This window comes from Anabrus simplex, chromosome 1 (assembly GCF_040414725.1).
Source record: "Anabrus simplex isolate iqAnaSimp1 chromosome 1, ASM4041472v1, whole genome shotgun sequence".
NCBI lineage: Eukaryota > Metazoa > Arthropoda > Insecta > Orthoptera > Tettigoniidae > Anabrus > Anabrus simplex.
The window spans coordinates 349,606,955-349,628,190 of NC_090265.1; the positions used below are offsets into that span (position 1 = coordinate 349,606,955).

At 40.8% G+C, this 21,236-nt stretch overlaps 1 protein-coding gene across 1 annotated transcript in view; it reads right to left on the reverse strand.

Annotated features, from left to right (window-relative positions):
- Window positions 1-20,956, reverse strand: part of Cds (CDP-diacylglycerol synthase) — a 222,750-nt gene extending 201,794 nt beyond the window's left edge. The window contains exon 1 of the mRNA XM_067142681.2: window positions 20,778-20,956. Within this exon, the coding sequence (XP_066998782.2) occupies window positions 20,778-20,852 (75 nt within the window). The 5' untranslated portion in view covers window positions 20,853-20,956. The remainder of the gene's footprint in view (window positions 1-20,777) is intronic.
- Between the last annotated feature and the right edge of the window lie 280 nt (window positions 20,957-21,236).

Consider the following 21,236-nt stretch of genomic DNA (forward strand, 5'->3'; position numbering starts at 1 on the left):
CGAGAATGTGAGGAAGGGTTTCAATCAATAAATCCAATCAAAATATCCATCAACAGATCAATTTCATTTCTCAAAGAGAATTAAGATCCATATTGGATAATTTCATTTACAGATTCCAGAAATATGTGGAAATGAAGGCAAGCAGTTCCTGCGCCTCCTTTCATGAAATGGGTAAGTACACATCTTTTTATTTGCATTTATTAGACTGTCACTCTAATGTTGCTCCCACCAACTCTTATGTAGTGTAAAAAAAGGCATATGACTTTTAGTGCCGGGAGTGTCCAAAGACAAGTTTGGCTCGCCAGATGCAGATCTTTTGATTTGACGTCCGTAGGCAACCTGCACATCGTGACGAGGATGAAATGATGATGAAGACGACACATCCACCCAGCCCCTGTGCCAAGGGAATTAACCAATTATGGTTAAAATTCACGACTCTGCCAGGAATCGAACCTGGGACCCCTGTGACCAAAGGCCAGCATGCTAACCATTTAGCCATGGAGCCGGACTATGTAGTGCAGATGGCCATGAGTGAAGGAAGAGTTATGGTTGTCCGATTATCAGATAAGTGGATGACCCTGTATAATTTGTTAGGAAGCATACATTATAAACAACAGTATCCTTACCAAAGAGATTGGCTCATAATAAGACTAACCAATAAATTCAATATTTTCAACCTCATTGAATTGAAAGGGTCTTTAAGAATGTATCATACCTCCAATTAACCAACTGTTAGGATCACAATACACCAACTAATAAATTCTGAAATTGAATTTGTCTCTACTGAAAACTGTCACAATAAAATAATCCGCATATATTCCAAAGAAGGCAATATAAGATGGTTCAGACACCATCTCACTACCACGTACCTCCTCCGTACGACTCATACTGACAGGCACAAGAAGGAAATACAGTTTTTACACTAACCAATTTCTACACGTATGAACTGAGCATACATTCAACAGTTTCCTACTAAGAGTACTTGTCTAAAGGTGTTGACAACAAGTGAAACAGCTGAGGGAAACACCAACTTATCCAATATAGTGCTTTGCTATGTTCTTTGTACAATACTGATATAAAAACAAGACATTATCACAGTTGAAGAGAATTCACCTTGCAGAGCTTTGCTCCCTTGTCTCAGTTAATGAACATTAAGAAAAGAAAAAACTATCCTACATTTCAAAACTCTAGAATTGTAGGCATTCTGATGTCTTGTCAAAGGATGTCATAGTATTTTTTTTTTTCCAAGGAGTTTAATGTTGCATGAACACATCAAAGGTTTCAACAATAAGAAGGGAAAGGGCTAAGACAGGGAAGTGTCTATGGCCTCAATTGACGTACAGCCCCCCAGCATTTTCCTGGTATGAAAATGGGAAACCACGGAAAACAATAATCGGGGCTACTGACAATGGGATGTGAACCCACTACCTCGCAGTATTTTAATCACTGTACAACAGATCCCTTGATAAGAAGTTGCTTCTGTGGTTACGTCATGCACAGACTGTTTTGGTGACACAAATTATCAGTATGAGATCTGAGTTCACATCCTAAGGGTGAATCTTTAGTACTTTTAAGCTTGTTCCAAAACGTAATTGGAAGGTTCAAAGAAGAATTCTCATGGATTATGTAAACCAGACAGAACTTATGACACACAGTAGCATGGCCAATAAAATGAGTACAACAAACATATATAACTGTACTATTCGAGATAAGCTGGCTCAGCCTCAGAATGCAATAATATGTCAAAACAGTAATATATGGCCAATGCTTAGCTTAAGTATGCAGGAAATATACTAACACAAGTAAGCTAATACTCCAAATGATACTCAAATAACAACCATTTCAAGAAGGGTCAGGTATGATGGATAAAAAATTAATTGTGCTCCCGATTTGGTCCCTGACATTCAATTAAACTGTCAACATCAAAGAATGTCTCCCAAAGACAACTGAAATGAAATTTCCTATCACTACTTGAGTATGGGGTCAAATCTATTGAATAGTACTGGTGTCTCACATATGTTTATAACTTTGATTATTGAACATTCAGTCTAGCACAAAATCAAAGAAGCCAGCGGAAAAGTTTCGGCAGTCAACCTCAGTACTTTATTACTCTATTAACCCTAATTCAATCACTTGAACATTCAGTCTAGCACAAAATCAAAGAAGCCAGCGGAAAAGTTTCGGCAGTCAACCTCAGTACTTTATTACTCTATTAACCCTAATTCAATCACCAAAGTCAGGCCGAGCGTCAGCTGGTTAAGTGCAGACATCATTACAAGACTGATTCGAACTCCAGCTGCTAATGATATTTATAGATCTTCAAATGGTACAACCTTGGGTCAGAATTTAGGCTCTGCTACTACATGAGAGAATTTCAGGGCCTTCTAATGTGTTTGAAAACTAAATAGATTATGAAACATTTATCATCATCCTCATCATCATTATAAACAGGAATTAAAATCATAAGAAATGGGGCATAAAGCATTTAATCATAATCATATTCCAGAATAGCTACATAAAACTATTCATGTGAAAGACAAACATTCCACAATTAATTTAAACTGGAGGTCAAACACATGGGATACAGCCACATCGTGAAAACCCTAAGTTCAAGCTTGGTAACAATTTCAGTAAGACAATAGTTTATCTTGCTTACTTCCATTCTCTGGTATATGCTTGACCACTAACATCTTTGCTCAGGTCTCAAAGCAAAATCATAAATATGTAATCCCTCCCTCCAAAGTTAGCAACATCAAGCAGCATTTCATTCAGAAATATCTTCCTGAATGAAGTTCCATATCATTCTCTTTTCTAACTTTAGATTTGTTTATCACTAATACCATCCTCCAAAAAAAGGAAATGGCAGGAATCAAACTGTACAAATTGTATCTCTAATTTTACAATCAATCCAGGGTTTCTGTCCTCTTCAGTATTCCTTTCGACAATCTTCCAACTTCTAAAACTTTTCAGCTGACATACTTAACAAGGCAAGGGGTATTTGACATTAATAACCATGCAGTTTTGTCCACCGTTCCTCAACAGTAATTACAAGAGAAAAATTATCTGAAGCAGTAACGAAGTAAGAAAAATTGTATCTCTTTCTAAAAATCATAGAAATTTGGGTACCCTATCACAAGCACTAATAATGAGACTGTGGATGGGGATGTCAAGATGATATTTACTTTTTATAAAATGCCATGACTGGATGGTAAATCACATGTGCTATTTGGATTGGATTGGATAAGACAGGATAGGATGAGATAGGATACTGGATATTAAATTTTCTCTCAAAGGGAGAAAGCTCATTTAGTTATTATAGGGAATGGTATTCTGTTATTGACATCAAAACAGACCAGACATTTGTAATTTGCGATTTGAATGGCTGTAAAGAGTGTGCCATTAGTTACAGTGAAAATAATAAAAATTACTGCAATATTGAGATATATTTCTAAAATACTGATTGAAACAATAATTTGATGCTTTAGGAATTACATAGATCCACTGATAGTTGCATTCACATACCGGTATGCCAGCTGATGTACCGTGAATAGCATTATTATCCAATTTGCTTGTTCGAATCTTGTGCAAGTCATGTAGTGTATTTGCCAAATTTTAACTCTGCTGTTAGGTACACTGGACGCATTAAACACAAAAGTGCTTCAATATTAATTTTAACTTTTAGCCGCACATGGTTACAGTTTGTTGCTTAAAGTGAACAGTAGTAAATATTCTTGGTTGAATTCTTAAGCAATTACATGGATTACGTAGACATGCCTGTTCATAATTCAGGGTGTCTACTGAGTTCCATTTTCAAAATTCCAGTATATTCAGTATAACTATTGTAACGTGTTGACAGGGTAAATAAGTAAATAAATGAGTACAGAATCTGGTAGCGTCCTATTTCTAAGATTTATTAACTTAGCACTACAATTACAGATTTACACTCACACAGACGATAGCCGAGATTACAACTTACACACGTACACGGTCACACACTTACACTGTTCGCGCGCTCTCTCTCTTAGTTTCTCTTATGTTCCATCTACAATGACACACACACACACACACACACACACACACACACACACACACACACACACACACACACACACACACACACACACACAGAGTCATCGATTATGCACACTACACTCACTCAGCCACTCAGTCACACTCGTTAGCACTGTCACGGTCCACAGCCTACACGTCAGTCTCGCAGGTCGGGATAGCATCCGCTGTTCACTCAATCCGTCGAAAACCGTTTGCAGTCCGCACACGTCGGCTCCCAGAGTTCCCTTCACGCTGCTCCAGAACACTCCAGGTTCTCCTCCAGCAGCCCGCCTCAAGGGACACACACACACACACACACACACACACACACACACACACACACGACATCAAGGAAACAGGAACAAGTCCTCGGCTCCAACAGGCAGATACTTCATCAGGCTGCACTCTCCCAGGCCAACACTGACTGCGCTCCAGCGAACTCAATCTCGCTCTCACTCACTCACTCACTAACTCACTCTCACTGACTGACTGACTGACACTCCAAGTTACTCCTCTCCTTATATACCTGCTCTGGGCCTTCCAGAACAGTCCAGACGCTAGATGTATCCAGGAACCTCGCGAGATAGAAGACACCAGATTAATAGTCGAGTAATTTCCGTCGTCCTCTGCTGTGAGACTGTGGACGAAAGCGAGAGGGCCGATACGATGATGCCCCCGGCACGTAGCAAATTGGCATAGCGGACGCCATAACCATTACACTATCAACAACATTCCAGTACCTAATGCTATGAATTGTTTTAAAGTTCTTTAAGAAGAACTACACCCTTGATGATTTCAGGTTTGTAATTTTTTGCCAAAAATGCATATTTTGTTTTTAGTAAATTCAGTTAGCCTTGATTTTTTAAATACAAACAATTTTTTTAACATTTTTACAGGGCCTCCCTACTCCCCTCACAGCCCTCAACTCCACCCATTGCTTCTAAAACCCTTTAATTAGAAAATTTATACAACTCTTGCTTTGGAAAAATATTACAATCCCAATGAATACAAAATTGTTTGCAAGACTATTAAAATAATTACAAAACACAAAGTTGACAAAATGCCAGTTTTATATAAATGAAAAAAAAAAATCTTATTTATAGCTTCATACAATGCAACTGTTAATTTTCAATTTAAAGTGCTGTATTACACACACAAAATATACTTGAAAAGTCTTATCTAACATCACTGCATGTAAGTGACAATGCACTTTTGGCTATTCGGATCACTTCATTAACACATCCAATAAACACAGCCAAATAAAGAGTATCACATAACACACACTGTGGAAGTAAACCGTTCTTGAATAGATCATGTACCATGCTTATACTAATTATTAAAAACTTGTTCTAGATAATAAGTTACAAGAAAGGCATCTATACTAAATCAATCACTTTTATTTTAAAATGTAACCACTGACTAGAGTTTAAAATAAATGGTGATGAAAAATGATTATGAGATTAAAACAATCAGTGGATCTAATTTGCAATGCCTTATTTTCTAATAAAATTATAGAAAATACAGGTGACAATGGAATAAGGCATTGCCTGGAAGTAAAGATATATATAATTCAACTTAGAAGTTAAAATAACACATTAAAATACGCAAACACGAACTAAAATAGAATCAATGGGATAAAAGCGCAGCTAACACAAATATAGGCCTACTAAGACAAAGGACATTACTACAAACTAAAAAAGACCAATATCCCACATAAAACAGATGACAAGATCTGCTGACTACTCCATCTCACAGGATGAGGGAGATGGTACTTGGGAGATTTAGCCAACGACACAGATGGACCAGGTCCACACACTCCGTAACGATGTGTACCACAGTATGATGGTCACCGCAAGTACCCACTGGAGGGGGTTATCCTTTCAGTAAACAGGAGTGCGTGACTATACCGTGGCCAATCCAAAGGCAACATAATACCACTGCTTCCCTCTGAGAAGCCTGAAGGGAAGTCCTCCATACCTACGTTGTACCTTTTATCGCTCTCAGCTTATCTGAAAGTGGAGTGGCCTGCCACTCCTCCTCTCAGTGGGACATTAAAAAAATGTCTCAGCTGAGAGCGAATATCACTTGCTGGAACCTTGTAAGGCAACAGGGGTCAGTGTAACTGCTTCCTTGACAGCCTTATCTGCTAACTTGTTTCCCTCTATACCCACGTGGTTTGGGAGCCACATAAACATGATTCTGGTGCTTGCATGTGAACACCCGGCCAGCAGGTCCTGGATCCGCTACATGAGAGGGTGCCAAGGGAAACAGGTATCAATAGATTGTACCGAGCTCAAGGAGTCAGTACACAGAAGAAAGTGTCGGCGCTCATTGCACAGTGCGTACCACAGAGCTTCACAGATAGCATAGAACTCTGCTGTGTACACACTACATGTTTCCGGGAGAGCAAAAAGAAACCTATCATTGTCGACAACGAACGCACAGCCCACCTTCGTTTCTGCCCTCAAACCATCCATGTAGACGACGACTGAACCTGGATACCGGTCAACGACAGGAAGAGCCTCCGATAAATCGAAGGGTCCATGTTTTCCTTCGGGCTAGTGTGCAGATCCAGGACAGGATTATTTCAGGTAGTAACATTATCCATGGAGGTACCCCACTCGGTTGTCTGACATGGCAGGGAAGTGAAGGTACATCAAACAATCTGTGACAGCTATAAAGGTGTATTCCAACATGCTGCGTTGCTTGAGGATAAGCAACGTACAGCTGACGGTTTCGAATGTGGAATACGCAAGGATAGCTTGGGTGAAGTGGCATCTGTCACAAATTTGCAGCATAGGACAGAAGCATTTGCTGGTGCCTCAGGTGTAAAGGCGGCACACCAGATTCAGCGAGCAGGCTGGCAATGATGCTTGTACGGAAAGATCCCGTCGCCAACCTATCCCGCTGTGGTGGATGCTATTCAGTTTTGCAAGGACGCTTTGCCTTGCTGATCCATATGGTGCATTGTCGTAGTCTAACCTGGATAATATGTGTGCCCTATAAAATTGTAAGAGCACCATGCGGTCAGCAACTCAATTAGTGCTGCTAAGAAACTTCAAGATATTCAACTTCTTGGTGCACTGCACTTTTAACTGCCGCACGTGTGGCTCCCACTATAATTTGCTATCGAAAAGGAGCCCAAGAAATCGGTAAGTGTCAACAACGGGAAGAGCGACATTTCCTGAATAAAGCTCAGGATGGGAGTGAAGAGTGCCCTGTCGGTAAAAGTGTAAAACAGAGGTCTTTGCGGTTGACAACCGAAAGCAATGTTCTAAAGTCCACTGTTCCACTCTCCTAATAGCTTTCTGTAATTGCCGCTCTGTGGCTGTCATATTATGCAAGCTATAATGCAGAGTAAAATCGTCCACATATAGTAACCGTATTACTGCTGAACAAGCAGCAGCGACAATACCGTTTATGGTAATCGCGAACAGAGCGACACTAAGAACCGATCCCTGTGGGACTCCATTTTCTTGAACATGGTACTGCGAATATGCCCTCTCAACTCGGACATGGAACAGACGGAGGGACAAAAAAATTTGCAATAAATACCAGCAAGTTACCTCGGAATCTCCACTGATGCATGACTGAAAGGATACCATATCACCATGTGGTGTCATAGGCCTTTCTTAAGTCAAAGAAAACAGCCACCAAATGTTGTTTGCGGAGAAATGCATCCTGGATAGAAATCTCCAGGCGTACCGGGTGGTCAGTGGTCGAGCGATTAGCTCGAAAACCACATTGGTACTCAGACAAAAGTCCTTGTTTCTCCAGACACCACACAAGTCAGCGATTTACCATCCTCTCAAATAGCTTACACAAACAGTTTGTAAGACAAATAAGTCTATAGCTTCCTGCATACTTGGGATTTTTGTCACGCTTGAGGACAGGAATGCTATGCATTCTCACCACTGAGACGGAAACTCACACTCTATCCAGATTCTGTCGAACACACGAAAGAGATATAATAGACTATCCTCACTAAGGTGTTTCAACATCAGGTTATGGACATTGCCTGGCCCAGGAGACGTGTCCCTGCAAAGCGTCAAGGCGCTGCAGAGTTCCCACTCCGTAAAGGATACGTTATAGTCCTCGGAAGCTTGAGCGGCAAAACTACGGTGATGAAGTTCTGCCTCCCGCTTCAGAGGGAGGAAATCACGATGGTAATTCCTGGAGTCAGACATATCCATGAAATGACTAGCTAGATGGTTAGCAATCGAGAGTGGTTCAGTGACGATATTGCCTACAATGGAAATTCCTGGTACAGAAGATGATCCTTGGATACCCGAAATACGTCAAAGTTTAGTCCACACTTGAGATGATGGGGTAAGTGACGTCATAGACGACACATATCTTTCCCATGAATCTTTCTTACTTTGGCGAGTAAGAACTTGCGCCTTAGCGCGGAGTTTTTTAAATGTTACCAAATTGGCCAAAGTAGGCTGCCTACGATAACGTTTATGAATGCGGCAGTGTTCTTTCATAGCTTCTGCAATTGCTTCGTTCCACCAAGGAACGAGTTTTTGGCGAGGAGTCCCTGAAAAGGAGAGAATGGACTCCTCAGCAGCAGCAAGAATAACTTGTGTTATGTAATTGATATTGCTGTCTATGCTCCGCCTGGTCGCATCGTTAAAAAAATAAGTGAACTTTGGCCAATCAGCATGTTTAAGAATCCATCGAGGAGGAGCCTCGACAGATTTCTGTTTCAACAAAGTAAGAACAATGGGAAAATGGTCACTGACACAGAGATCATCGTGTGTATTCCACCGAAACAGGGGAACCAGCGTTCGGCTACATAGACTGACGTCTAGGACAAAAATTCCAACACCACCGGAAGCCCGGTCAGTATAATGTCGTTCTGTCGAGTATAGTCGAAAATTTCTCAAGATCGTATGATGACCTGGTCTGAAATTTGTTTCCTGAATGCAGACTATACTCGCTAATGAGCTGGCGCAGCTCAGCAAGATGCCTAATCATAACCATTACAATTCCACTGTAATGGTGCCATAGTGTGGGTGTGGACTAGTGAGGTTTAGGTTAAAAGCAGCGAGATGCTACCTACCTTCACTCGCATCCCCATCTGAAAATGGAGATAAATGCTCCAAGGAGACATTGTCTTCTTCCCCTGCCGTGCTGGCATAAGTTTTTTACCTGGCACAGGCTTGTTTGCGGTCGAAGGCTGGGATGAACCCGCCTTCGAGCTCTTTCTCTTTGCGGCATTACAAAAAAGAGCAACTGCCACCTTGGGCGCAGCGATCTTCTGGGAAGGTGTACCAGCTGTAAATGATGAACCTGGGAGAGACTGTGCTATCGTGCTGTAGTCTAGTGTCTTGGCCAGTGCATTCAGAGAATTAAACTTACGGCACGCTTCCTGGTAGGAAAGACCATCCAGGGTCTTGATCTCCTGGATCTTCTTCACACTCAGCTATACAGGACAGTACCGATCTCGAGGAGAATGAAGACCAGGGCAGTTAGCGCACCTATGTGTAGTTGTGTACTCTTCCGCGCCAAGAGCTTCTCTTCCACACGTACCACACATAGATGGATTCGAACAGCAAGATACCATGATTCCGAATCTCTGGCATTGATAGGAGGCGGGATGTACGGCCTCGCATCGCAACGACAGGTTGTTACCTTGACTTTCTCTGGCAACATTGACAATCTGAAGGAAACTATGAACGCACCCATGTCAACATCTTCACCGTTGACTTTGCGCATGATGCGTCAGATGTGTGTCACACCACAGTGCTTCATGTCTTCCATCAATTCATCGTCAGTGTTCAGAATGAGATCACGGTGGAAAATAACTCCACAAACCAGATTCAAGGTTTTGTGCTCTTCCACTATGACTGAGATTTCGCCAAAGTGGTCGCACTTAAGCAACAGATCCGCTTGGAGCGCAGTGCTCGTCTTAAGAAGAAAACCACCATTGCACATTTTCTTAAGATCCTCAAGTTCACCGTATACACCTTCAATGTATCAACTGAAAAGAATCAATTTGACCCTCTCAAAATCTTGCCCATCGGTTCTGGTAGCAACCAGGAACCTAGGGAAGCTGGAACCCAGACTAATACGCTGCGCTTGTTCCCAAGGGGTTGCCCCCCTTAGGGAATCAAATGTTCAAGACTTAGGTAGCGAACTACCCGACGAGGCAGGCAGAAGTGGTTTTGACGCCATGCCCAAAATCATCCTCCCCGAATGCCACCCACTCCAATCAGGGATACCTATAACCGAACCAAGCAGCCAAAGCAATACCCACCTGGTCGTAGCCAGTAATGCCCGGGGTCCAATGTTGGACGATGCCTAATATGAGATGACTGAGGCAATGAGCACTAGGACTCCCTTCCCCCAATGATCCGCAATAGCATGTACCCTATAGCGTGTACAGAGCACTAAATATAGAGAAAAAATTAAAAAACAATTAATAATAATACGTCCTTCTGGCATTCGGCTGTGCGGGGACCTGTGCTGTCAGGCGGATATTACTGCAAGGGTACACGATGCTCCCACCCGCCGATCCCTGGGTGGTCACAAGCAGGCTTTCGGACGTAATCGCGCACATAAGAGGCCCATCTCCGAGCAGCATGCACATCAAGAATTTTGAATCGGTGTACAACTAACCCTCAAAAAGCAATAAAAAATAAAGAGGGGACATGGCCCTTTTAGTCGCCTTCTTTGACAGGCAGGGATTACCTGTGAATGTATTCAGCCCTTTCCATCTACAGGGGGTCCAACACATTATACCAAACAGCAATCCATGTCCGTGCCTAAGTTGCCCCTTTCAGTCGCCTCTTATGACAGGCAGAGGATACCATGGGTGTATTCTGCGTCCCTCACCCACAACAGAGGGTGTTATCCTTTTAGTCGCCTCTTACAACAGGCACGGGATACCCTGGGTGTATTCTTTATCTGCATCCCCCACTCATAGGGGGTAGGACTATACGGAGGATGATCAAATTTTTCCCAACGAAATGAAGCAATAAGGTCTCGGGTTCGATTAACCGTGGCTCCAGGAAATGAGTTAGCTGGAAAATTTATAATGTCCAATAACGGACCATTTATATTGATATTATAAATTTACTTATTCGGGACAAATATTTCAGATTCCCTATGGGAATCAACATCTATATCATTAGCCCTGTGAAGTCGTGCATTGTCATGAAGCAAAAGAATCCCCCCTTATGAGCATTGCATGCTGTTTGTTTTGGGTTGCACAAGGGAGTTTTTGTACGGTCTCACTATAAGTTTATTTCTTGTGTCACCCTGGTGCAAAAAATCCATAAGCAACACAATCCCAAAACACAGTGCACATGAGTTTGTGATCTGAAATTGTTTGCTTGCATTTCACTTTCATGGATGATGTTGAGTGTCTCCATTCCATGTATTGCTGTTTTGATTCCGAAGTAACATAAGCCACCTATGTTTCATCGCCGGTGACAATTCGGCTAACCTCATTACTGTATCGCTCAAGGAAAGTCAAAACACTCCCTACATGCTTGGTTTTGTGCACATCTGTCAGAATCCTTGGAACCCAGCGTGAGCACAACTTCTGATAATCTAAGCGTCCTGACACAATTTGATAAAGAACACTCCTTGAAATTTCAGAAATTTCTCTCGAGCCTTTGCATCAACTTCTTTGCACCAAGTCTTCAGTAATGACAGACAGTCACACACTATGCTTCTCATTGTGGACATTAGTACGGCCTTTTTTAAATGCTCTAAACCATTTTATTACCATTCCTTGCTCAGATTGTGTTCTCCGTACACTGGTCTGCCAATGAATTTCAACAGCTTTCATGTCTTTTGCATTTAGAAACTAATCACAGCACGTGCTTCTCACTCGGCAGGACCGTTAATTGTCAGAGGCATTTTCAACACACACAAATAAACATAATACGGGCTAATGCTTCAATAATGGTGTTTGTGGAAAGCCTACAGATGTACGTACTGAGCATGCATGCTCTGAACGAAGACCGAAGCGCTGCAGCAGCCATATTTCAAAACTGTACTTAAAAACCATGCTTTGTAGTTTAACACTGCTCTCCTCAGTTGACCAGAAAGAATTATTGAAACACAACTGACCCCATAAGTACCATTTTTCATAATATTCACTAGTTGTGCTCCAAATGTCATTACTTACTCAGCACCACCCTAAACTTCAGCAGGTTTTGTACGTCACAGCTATAAATGACACTAAGACTTCAGTGGAAGCTAAAGTTTACTCTGACCACATGAAACAAAATAAATACAGCATTCTTGCAGCAAACTGATGCTGTGGGTGGAAACCAGCACCCATGGGAATCATACATAAAATTGTATCAAACTTGACTTTAAATCATAAATACCTGTAGGTCATGACTCCATATCACGGCAAGCAACTTCCATTGAAATAGAGTAGGAACATTGTCTATTGCTATGGAGGTAGCATAGACAGATACAAAAATTGTGAAATCTTAGTCCAGCAAGTCTAATTCACAATATATTTCTATATATTCGTCCAAACGTGTAGGCAGGGTTTCTGCTCATTTTTAGTTCATCGGGAGTCAGCAGGTCTTTGCTTTGAGATAATACAAAGATAGTTTCTACCTTAATTTCAACTTTAAACAGTATAGAAATCTACTTTCTGTCATTAAATTTTGGAAAGGGATGATTCCTCACTTCTTTACAATGTTTCATTTCCACCAACAATGCAAAAAAATTGTTTGACATCTTTCCTCTACTGAACCAACGAGTTTCTCTGAAATACAGAATTCTGTGATATTATGAGTTAAAATTACCAAGGAACAATTTCATTTCTTTTAGGCTTAACCCTCAGTAAGTGGAAGCAATGTTCGACTCAGCCAGTGACTCAAGTTTGCCACAATCCAGGTTGTAATTCTGAATAGGGTCTAGTTCATTACAAACCACGACTTTCTCCTTCTCAAGGCACCTTTGTGCCATAACACCCACAACACTGTTATGGACACCAGAATGGCCTCCAATGTGGAACTTTATATGGGGAAACTCAGGATGGATTTCTTCAGCAGTAAGCTCCTCCGCCTAATAAGTTAATTGGTGTATGTTCAAAGAAGACCATTCTACAGTGGCACTATGATGCAAACTAGTCCAACCACGATACCAATGCCCGTATGTCTCACATGATAAATCTTCCTCAATGTTACTAATTTCTTTGACATTTATCTCCAGTTCCATCATACCTCAAAAAAAAAAAACCCACAATGACAACATCCAACAATATTACACCCCTGCTTTAACAAAGGGCAGTCGTATTTGCTCAATTCCTGAAGCTCGATCCTTATATCACGATTAATAGAATACCTAGTGAGATCCCTCGTCAAGTTCAAGCGCGTTCCCGCAGAGCAGCGCTAGTGGAGCCAATCACCAATGCTACACAGTCAGTTGTTAAAATGGAGGTTACACTGATATGCAAATAACCAAATACAACACCCAATCGTTTAGATTTATGAATAATACTGTCAGAGAGTTGTAAATAATATTCTCAGTCCCCACAAAGAAATATCTTTAGGGTTTAATAAGAGAACACACGAGATAAAATAAAACACTATGAAAAGCAAAAGCAATATTGTGCTTTACGTACTTTAACAAAGGACTTTGAAACAGAGCACATAAAACATTAAACATTCCGTGTTCTTAATCTGCTCCTGTAGGAAATTAATCCTAGCTTTCACTGAGGAAAGAGACATTTAGCTCGCATTAAATTACGAGTTGCGTTCTTTAGCTGCCTTTTTAGAGGGAATGTCGTCTGTAGGGTAATTACCTTATGAAAAGCCATGTCTCCACCAATGATCTTGTTCAACTGGAAAGCCAGCATTTCCAGATATAGCCTTACAACGTAATTTCCATTGCAGCAGACATTTCCCACTCATTCTGACAGGCTTTCCAGAGCCCATTGATAGTGCGTGGACATCTATTTCCTCCGCCGTTTTTAGGAGTCCAAAAACAAAGAAGTTACCCATCGGATGCCTTCACCGGAATGTCACTAAAAGAAATTGCACAGATTCCAGTTTCCATCTCAATTCTCTCTAAGAATAGACAAGTCAAAAGAGAGGTGTGGCTGCATGCTTTATATCTTGATGTACCCATACCTAATTTTTCACCCTCTCCTACAGTGTTGTGTGTTCTAAATGGGTGTTAAATCATTTTGCTGATAGTATGTAGAGTTCACCTTCACATTATTAGCGACACGGCGAATGGTTAACTTGTCACTGTAGCAGTATCCAGCGATGATCATGAAACCCCTTTGAAAACTTCCCTGGCATTCTTTACACAATGCCTGATAAATATTTTTGTCTCTAGGGCGGTAGTAAATCGAGCAGGGTTTGTTACAATCACTACAGTTCATATACGCTTTGTCTAATGTCACCAGATTTTTCTATCTGTCTCCTGTCAGATAGCCCTAATACACCTTTCTTGCATTAGTGCAACGTTCCAAAATGTGACGAGCCAACCGCTTGTGAACTCTGTGCTTATGCCGCTTGTCCTTGTTGATTATGGTGTTAACTGGGGAAGCATTTTAAAGAAAGGAAACGAATTAAGTAATTTAATAGATATATACTTACCAGATATTGTAACAGGAGTTGAATCATGGCTGAGAAATGATATAATGGATGCAGAAATATTCTCACAGAACTGGAGTGTGCATCGTAGAGATAGGATAGGAATGGTAGCAGGGGGAGAATTCATTCTGGTGAAAGAAGAATTTGTAAGCTACGAAAAAGTTAAGGATGAAAAACATGAAATTCTGGGTGTAAGGCTCATCTCTAAAGATAATAGGCAACTTGATGTCTTTGGAGTGTAAAGACCGGGAAAGGGTAGCGCTGACGCTGATTCAGAATTATTTGATAGGATAATCAGCTATGTTGGAAATGATATGGAAAGGAATGTGATAGTAGCAGGTGATTTCAATTTACCAAATGTCAACTGATAAGGTAATGCGAACGACAGGAAGCATGAACAACAAACGGCAAAAAAAGTTAATATGGGAAGGGCAGCTGATTCAGAAAGTGATGGAACCAATTAGAGGGAAGAATATTTTGGATGGGGTGCTGATAAAACCAGATGAGCTCTATAGAGAAACTGAAGTAATAGATGGCATTAGTGATCACGAAGCTGTTTTTGTTGTAGTTAAAAATAAATGTGAAAGAAAGGAAGGTATTAAAATTGGGACTATTAGGCAGTACCATATGGCTGATAAAACAGGCATGAGGGAGTTTTTAAAAAGTAACTATGATCGGTGGAAAAAAGTAAATAAAAATGTAAACAGACTCTGGGATGGGTTTAAAGCAATTGTTGAGGAATGTGAAAATAGGTTTCTACCTTTAAAGCTGGTAAGGAATGGGAAAGATCCACTATATTATAACAGAGAAGTAAAGAGACTAAGAAGGAGGTGCAGGTTGGAACGAAATAGAGTTAGAAATGGTTATGGAACTACAAAGAAATTGAAGGAACTTACTAGGAATTTTATTTTATTTTTAAATATTTTTTTTGCTATTTGTTTTACGTCGCACCGACACAGATAGGTCTTATGGCGACGATGGGAGAGGAAAGGGCTAGGAGCAGGAAGGAAGCGGCCGTGGCCTTAATTAAGGTACAGCCCCAGCATTTGCCTGGTGTGAAAATGGGAAACCACGGAAAACCATCTTCAGGGCTCCCGACAGTGGGGTTCGAACCTACTATCTCCCGAATACTGGCCGCACCTAAGCGACTGCAGCTATCGAGCTCGGTTTACTAGGAAATTGAATCTAGTAAAGAAGTCAGCTAAGGATAACATGATGGCAAGCATAATTGGTCATACAAATTTTAGTGAAAAATGGAAGGGATGTATAGGTACTTTAAGGTAGAAACAGGTTCCAAGGAGGACATTCCAGGAATCATTAATGAATAAGGAGAGTGTGTATGCGAGGACCTTCAAAAGGCAGAAGTATTCAGTCAGCAGTATGTAAAGATTGTTGGTTACAAGGATAATGTCCAGATAGGGGAGGTGAGTAATACTAAAGAAGTATTAAAATTTACCTATGATAACAATGACATTTACAGTACGATACAAAAGTTGAAAAATAGAAAAGCAGCTGGAATTGATAAGATTTCTGAGGATATACTAAAGGCAATGGGTTGGGATATAGTACCATATCTGAAATACTTATTTGATTATTGTTTGGTTGAAGGAGGTATACCAAATGAATGGAGAGTTGCCCCTGTGTATAAAGGAAAGTGTGATAGACATAAAGCTGAAAATTACAGGCCAGTCAGTTTGACATGCGTCGCATGTAAGCTCTGGAAAAGCATTCTTTCTGATTATATTAGACATGTTTAGGAAATTAATCATTGGTTTGACAGAAGGCAGTTTGGGTTCAGAAAACGTTATTCCACTGAAGCTGAGCTTGTAGGATTTCAGCAAGATATAGCAGATATCCTGGATTCAGGAGGCCAAATGGACTGTATTGCGATTGACCTATCTAAGGCATTTGATAGGGTAGATCATGGAAGACTACTGGCAAAAATGAGTGCTATTGGACTAGAAAAAAGAGTGACTGAATGGGTGGCTATATTTCTAAAAAAATAGAACTCAGAAAATTAGAGTAGGCGAAGCTTTATCTGACCCTGTAATAATTAAGAGGGGAATTCCTCAAGGCAGTATTATTGGACCTTTATGTTTTCTTATATATATCAATGATATGTGTAAAGAAGTGGAATCAGAGATAAGGCTGTTTGCAGATGATGTTATTCTGTACAGAGTAATAAATAAGTTACAAGATTGTGAACAAAGGTCAGGTTGTGAGTTTCACTTACCAAGGGAGATGTTCAATAATTTTCCAATTTCTTTGCGATCATTTAAGAAAAGGCTAGGAAAACAACAGATAGGGAATCTGTCACCTGGGCGACTGCCCTAAATTCAGATCAGTAGTGATTGATTGAACTGTTGAGAGACAGACATCCCTAACTTACATGCGATAGTCCTTTGGGGGCAGGGTTACCACCTTCACTCTCCTCATCACTTCTGGCGTACGGCTGGTGGCTGGTCGTGGATTTGCCTGTGTTTTCCCCTCTGGAACTAAGCCCAGCCGATCTTTGCCTTTTTTATTCAATACAGCACTAATCCTGTTCTTTGATATCATAAATTCACGCTTCTTGCGCATTGCTTGGATTGCAGAATAACTATATATAGCACCACAAAGGACTTATGTAGCCATACCAGTAGGGGTCAATCCGCTTCGGCATTGTTGCAGCTAATGTCACGAAACTTTACGTGCACAAGCACACATTCTTAATACTGACGTGAATCATCACACCCCGTTTTGACGTCCTCAATTTTATAACAGCGCTGCCATCGCCCTTCAAACTCGTCACCAGAAATCCCGAACGACCTGCTGCATTGGCTTTTGGGCATTGGTAAGAGAACTAGACTGGCCATGAATATGACTACAACTAGGCTGACCTTGAACCTTACCACTAACTGTTGCCATCACTGCTTCACTCATATAGTGATTCTTGTTCCTTGTCGTCATAATACTGACTTCATTCCTTTTCCTACTGGGTGCCTTGTGCAATATTACCTCACTGAATAGGTATTACGGTAAATATGGAAAAATATGAGGCGCCACTCCTGATTTTAATTTCCACTTTACACAAGGAAGTTCATTATTTTTACGTTCACAACAAAACAGTTCGCCTTTATATAAGTTAGTTAAATCTGAAAAAAAATGCTGGTCACAAATTATGCTTTGGCTGACAATTGCCTATTTTTCCAGGTCTTAACGCTCATCCACTTCGCAAATAGATTATTTTCTTTTGGCTGTATAGAGAAACTCGCCACACTCTGGCAGGGTCACCAACAACAATGTTGAGAGAGCAGTGATCGCTCTAGGTATTCTATTCATTATGCTTGTACTATTACCACCAACTCAGAAGGGCTTCACCTCCAAAGCTAACCCTACTCAAACTGCCAATGAATCTGAACACAAGGCCTCTCCCAGAAACTGAAACCATCCCATGTGCTATTCTTGGTTCCAAGCTTTCAAACTACACTCTATCTTGCCTCATACTTAAGAACTTCTACCTTAATGCTCCACAGCTTAGCAGTCCACCAAATCTAAACAGTATCCTGTACTGTAACAATCCCCAATCATCCAACTTCTTCCCCTATAAACATTAGCGTTGAAAGATCTATCGCCCACATAAACCCAGTAAACAAGAACCGGCAAGGTCGTCATAAACGTCATCATTATTAATTGCACTGCAGACTACGCTTGGCCTTCTACATAAGCCTAACTACTGAATCTCATGCTAAACCATAACATCTGCTTATCTCATAACGTTGAAACACTAAGGAAGTTAGGTCCTCCTAAGCAGTTTTGGTGATCTTTCACCATTCAAAGTTCTGGAAATTTTATACCTGTCATACATTACCAACTACTGCTTTAAGGGATTGACAACCCCTTGGTAGTACTCAGGTCCAAAAAAGCTTTAATAATACATAATCTCTAAATTGGGAGACTCAAGAAAAGCCTACCCATAGGATGTGTTTTTGAATTACTTTACATTCGGACATCCTCTGGGCAACGGACTAGGACTCTTCCTAAACGGCTGATTCTCTCACACCAGAAGCATCACCATTTAATTTAACAAACGGCTCTTTTCAGATCCAGCCTTAACAGTCATTCCAATAAAGACTAAATGTACATCATCTTCCTCTGTGGATCAGCGGTAGAGTGTCGGCCTCCGGATCCCAAGATAGCGGGTTCAAACCCGGCAGAGGTAGTCGGATTTTTGAAGGGCGGAAAGAAGTCCATTCGACACTCCATGTCGTACGATGTCGGCATGTAAAAGATCTCTGGTGACACATTTGGTGTTTACCCGACAAAATTAATTAAATCTCAGCCATAGACGCCCAAGAGAGTTTCGGTTTACTCGGTCTGCCATCTAGTGGGGACCTAGAGTAAAACGGAACGTCGAAATTGACGAGCAGACAGCCAGATGGCGTCAAATTGAAATGTCTGCACACGGTAGCTGAGGCCATACGATTATTATTATTTTATCTTCCAAAGAACAGTTACTAAGTAAACTATGTCACAAAAAGAATTGTATTGTTTTGTGTATTCAAGATACGCATAGAAATGAACAACAGAGGCACCTAAAGGTTCCTGGCATGAAGCTAGCTGTGGAAAGGCTACATTCAGAGAACGGAAGTGTGCCACCTTTGTGAAACCAGAAATTCAAGTCATTAATGCTCACTATACTGCTGAATATAGAGATTATCTCCTTGAAGCTTAGCAATTGTGTGATCATCTCTGAGTCAGTTGCATCTATGCAGCTGACTGCCCAAGCCAACTGCTTTCAAATAGTTTAATAGAAGCTGATTGGTGGCTTGAAAGAGCTCAGGACCTACTACAGGAAAAATCAGCTGGAACCAAATCCCAACAATATCCAGACCTGTCTTTTTCACCTAAGGAATTGGCAAGTTGCTAGAACTCTTCAGATTACATGGGAAGAAACATGCCTAGAATACTGCAAAACTCCAAAAATATCTACAAGTCATTCTGAATCGTGTTCTCACCTACAAGAAACAATGCTCAACACCAAGCAGAAAGTGGCAACCACAAACAATGTCGTTCGAAAGCTGACAGGATCAATATGGGGAGTAACAATGAGGACCTCAGTTGTAACGCTGTGTTATACGACATCTGAGTTCGCATCCCCAGTTTGGAACGATTCTAACCCTCGAAAACTGTTTGACATAGCACTCAATGAGATCTGTTACATCATCACAGGATGTCTGTGGCTTACATCTTTGGAGAAGCTATATTGCCTTTCTGTGAATGCACCTCCTCACATTCAATGAGAGATAGTGTAGAAAAATGAGATGAAGGTGTTGACATCTTAAGCCCATCCTCTGTATGGCCATCAACCAATACGACCAAGAAAACAGAAGTTCTAACAGGGACGCCTCAAGCTCAAGTTGATAAATGGTGCGCAAGGTACAAAAATATAAAGGACTGGCTCACACCAAATGAAACTCTCCCTTCCTAGGACTACTGTAACATTTTTATTACACGTGGGCTATCAATCACGTAGCCTACATAGGTCAGACTGGTATAGGCTACTGCTGCTTTGTGTTCCTGCAAGTTAAAATATAATATTTCATACAAGTAACAGAACTATAAAATATGCAAGTAAATTTGGATTCCAGCATTGGAAAATAAAAGTGGATAAATCAGACTCCTTAGATCAAGAGCCTAACATCGTTGAGGTTAGAATGAGGTAGAATTAAAATGAAGGCCTATTTATAGTACACGAACCTTTTCTTGATACCTGAGCACCCTAGTGATGAATCCGAACTTTGTATCAATAAAAGGTTCGCGTACCATTCCTCATACATGAAACAAGTGTATTCGGACTACTAGGAGGATAAGATAAAAGACCGCGAAGATTGAAGTGAAAATCCAGTCAGGAACACTCAGCGACAGCAGTAATAATGTAAGAGGTGGATCGCTACAAAATAAACACGACCATTCCTTAATTACATTAAATGACAAAGTTGGTACCGTACAAGTCCATGTCCTGACATTTGTAGAATTCGATCGCAACCCTGTTTACCCAATATACCAAAGGAAATTAAACGATAACTTCCCTTCATATGGTCTATAATAAAAAGGTATCAAGAACGAAAATAGCGGTTATTTATCTTAAAACACAAATGCTATTACCTGATCACTTTCCGTTTCACGAGCTTTGTCCGATTCATCGACAGTGTCAGTGTGCCTCTTGCGAACTTCCGACATTTTCCACCTTAAAAAACAGTAAATCCCTATTTGAGACTAAAAGATTTCTACCATCAATCCGTTAAAGTGCACTCTGTACCAGTGGCAGAAAACCTGAGTGTCATTCTGATGTACTTCATACATAAATCAACAAGCAGACATGAATATCCATTTCGGATATTTACATTGATCACATAAAACATAGAAATGTTCTCATTCAAAATAAAGTTTGCTGCTGCTGCTGCTCCCCGCGGCAAAATTTATGAACCAATGCTCCCTTCTTCTTCCCCTACTTCGTCATCTGTTCTGTTCTGTTCTTGAAGTTGATATGGGCTCGTTATTTCACCCAGACACAATACTTTCATATATTTGTACTACTTCGACACTCGCACACAATTCCGATAA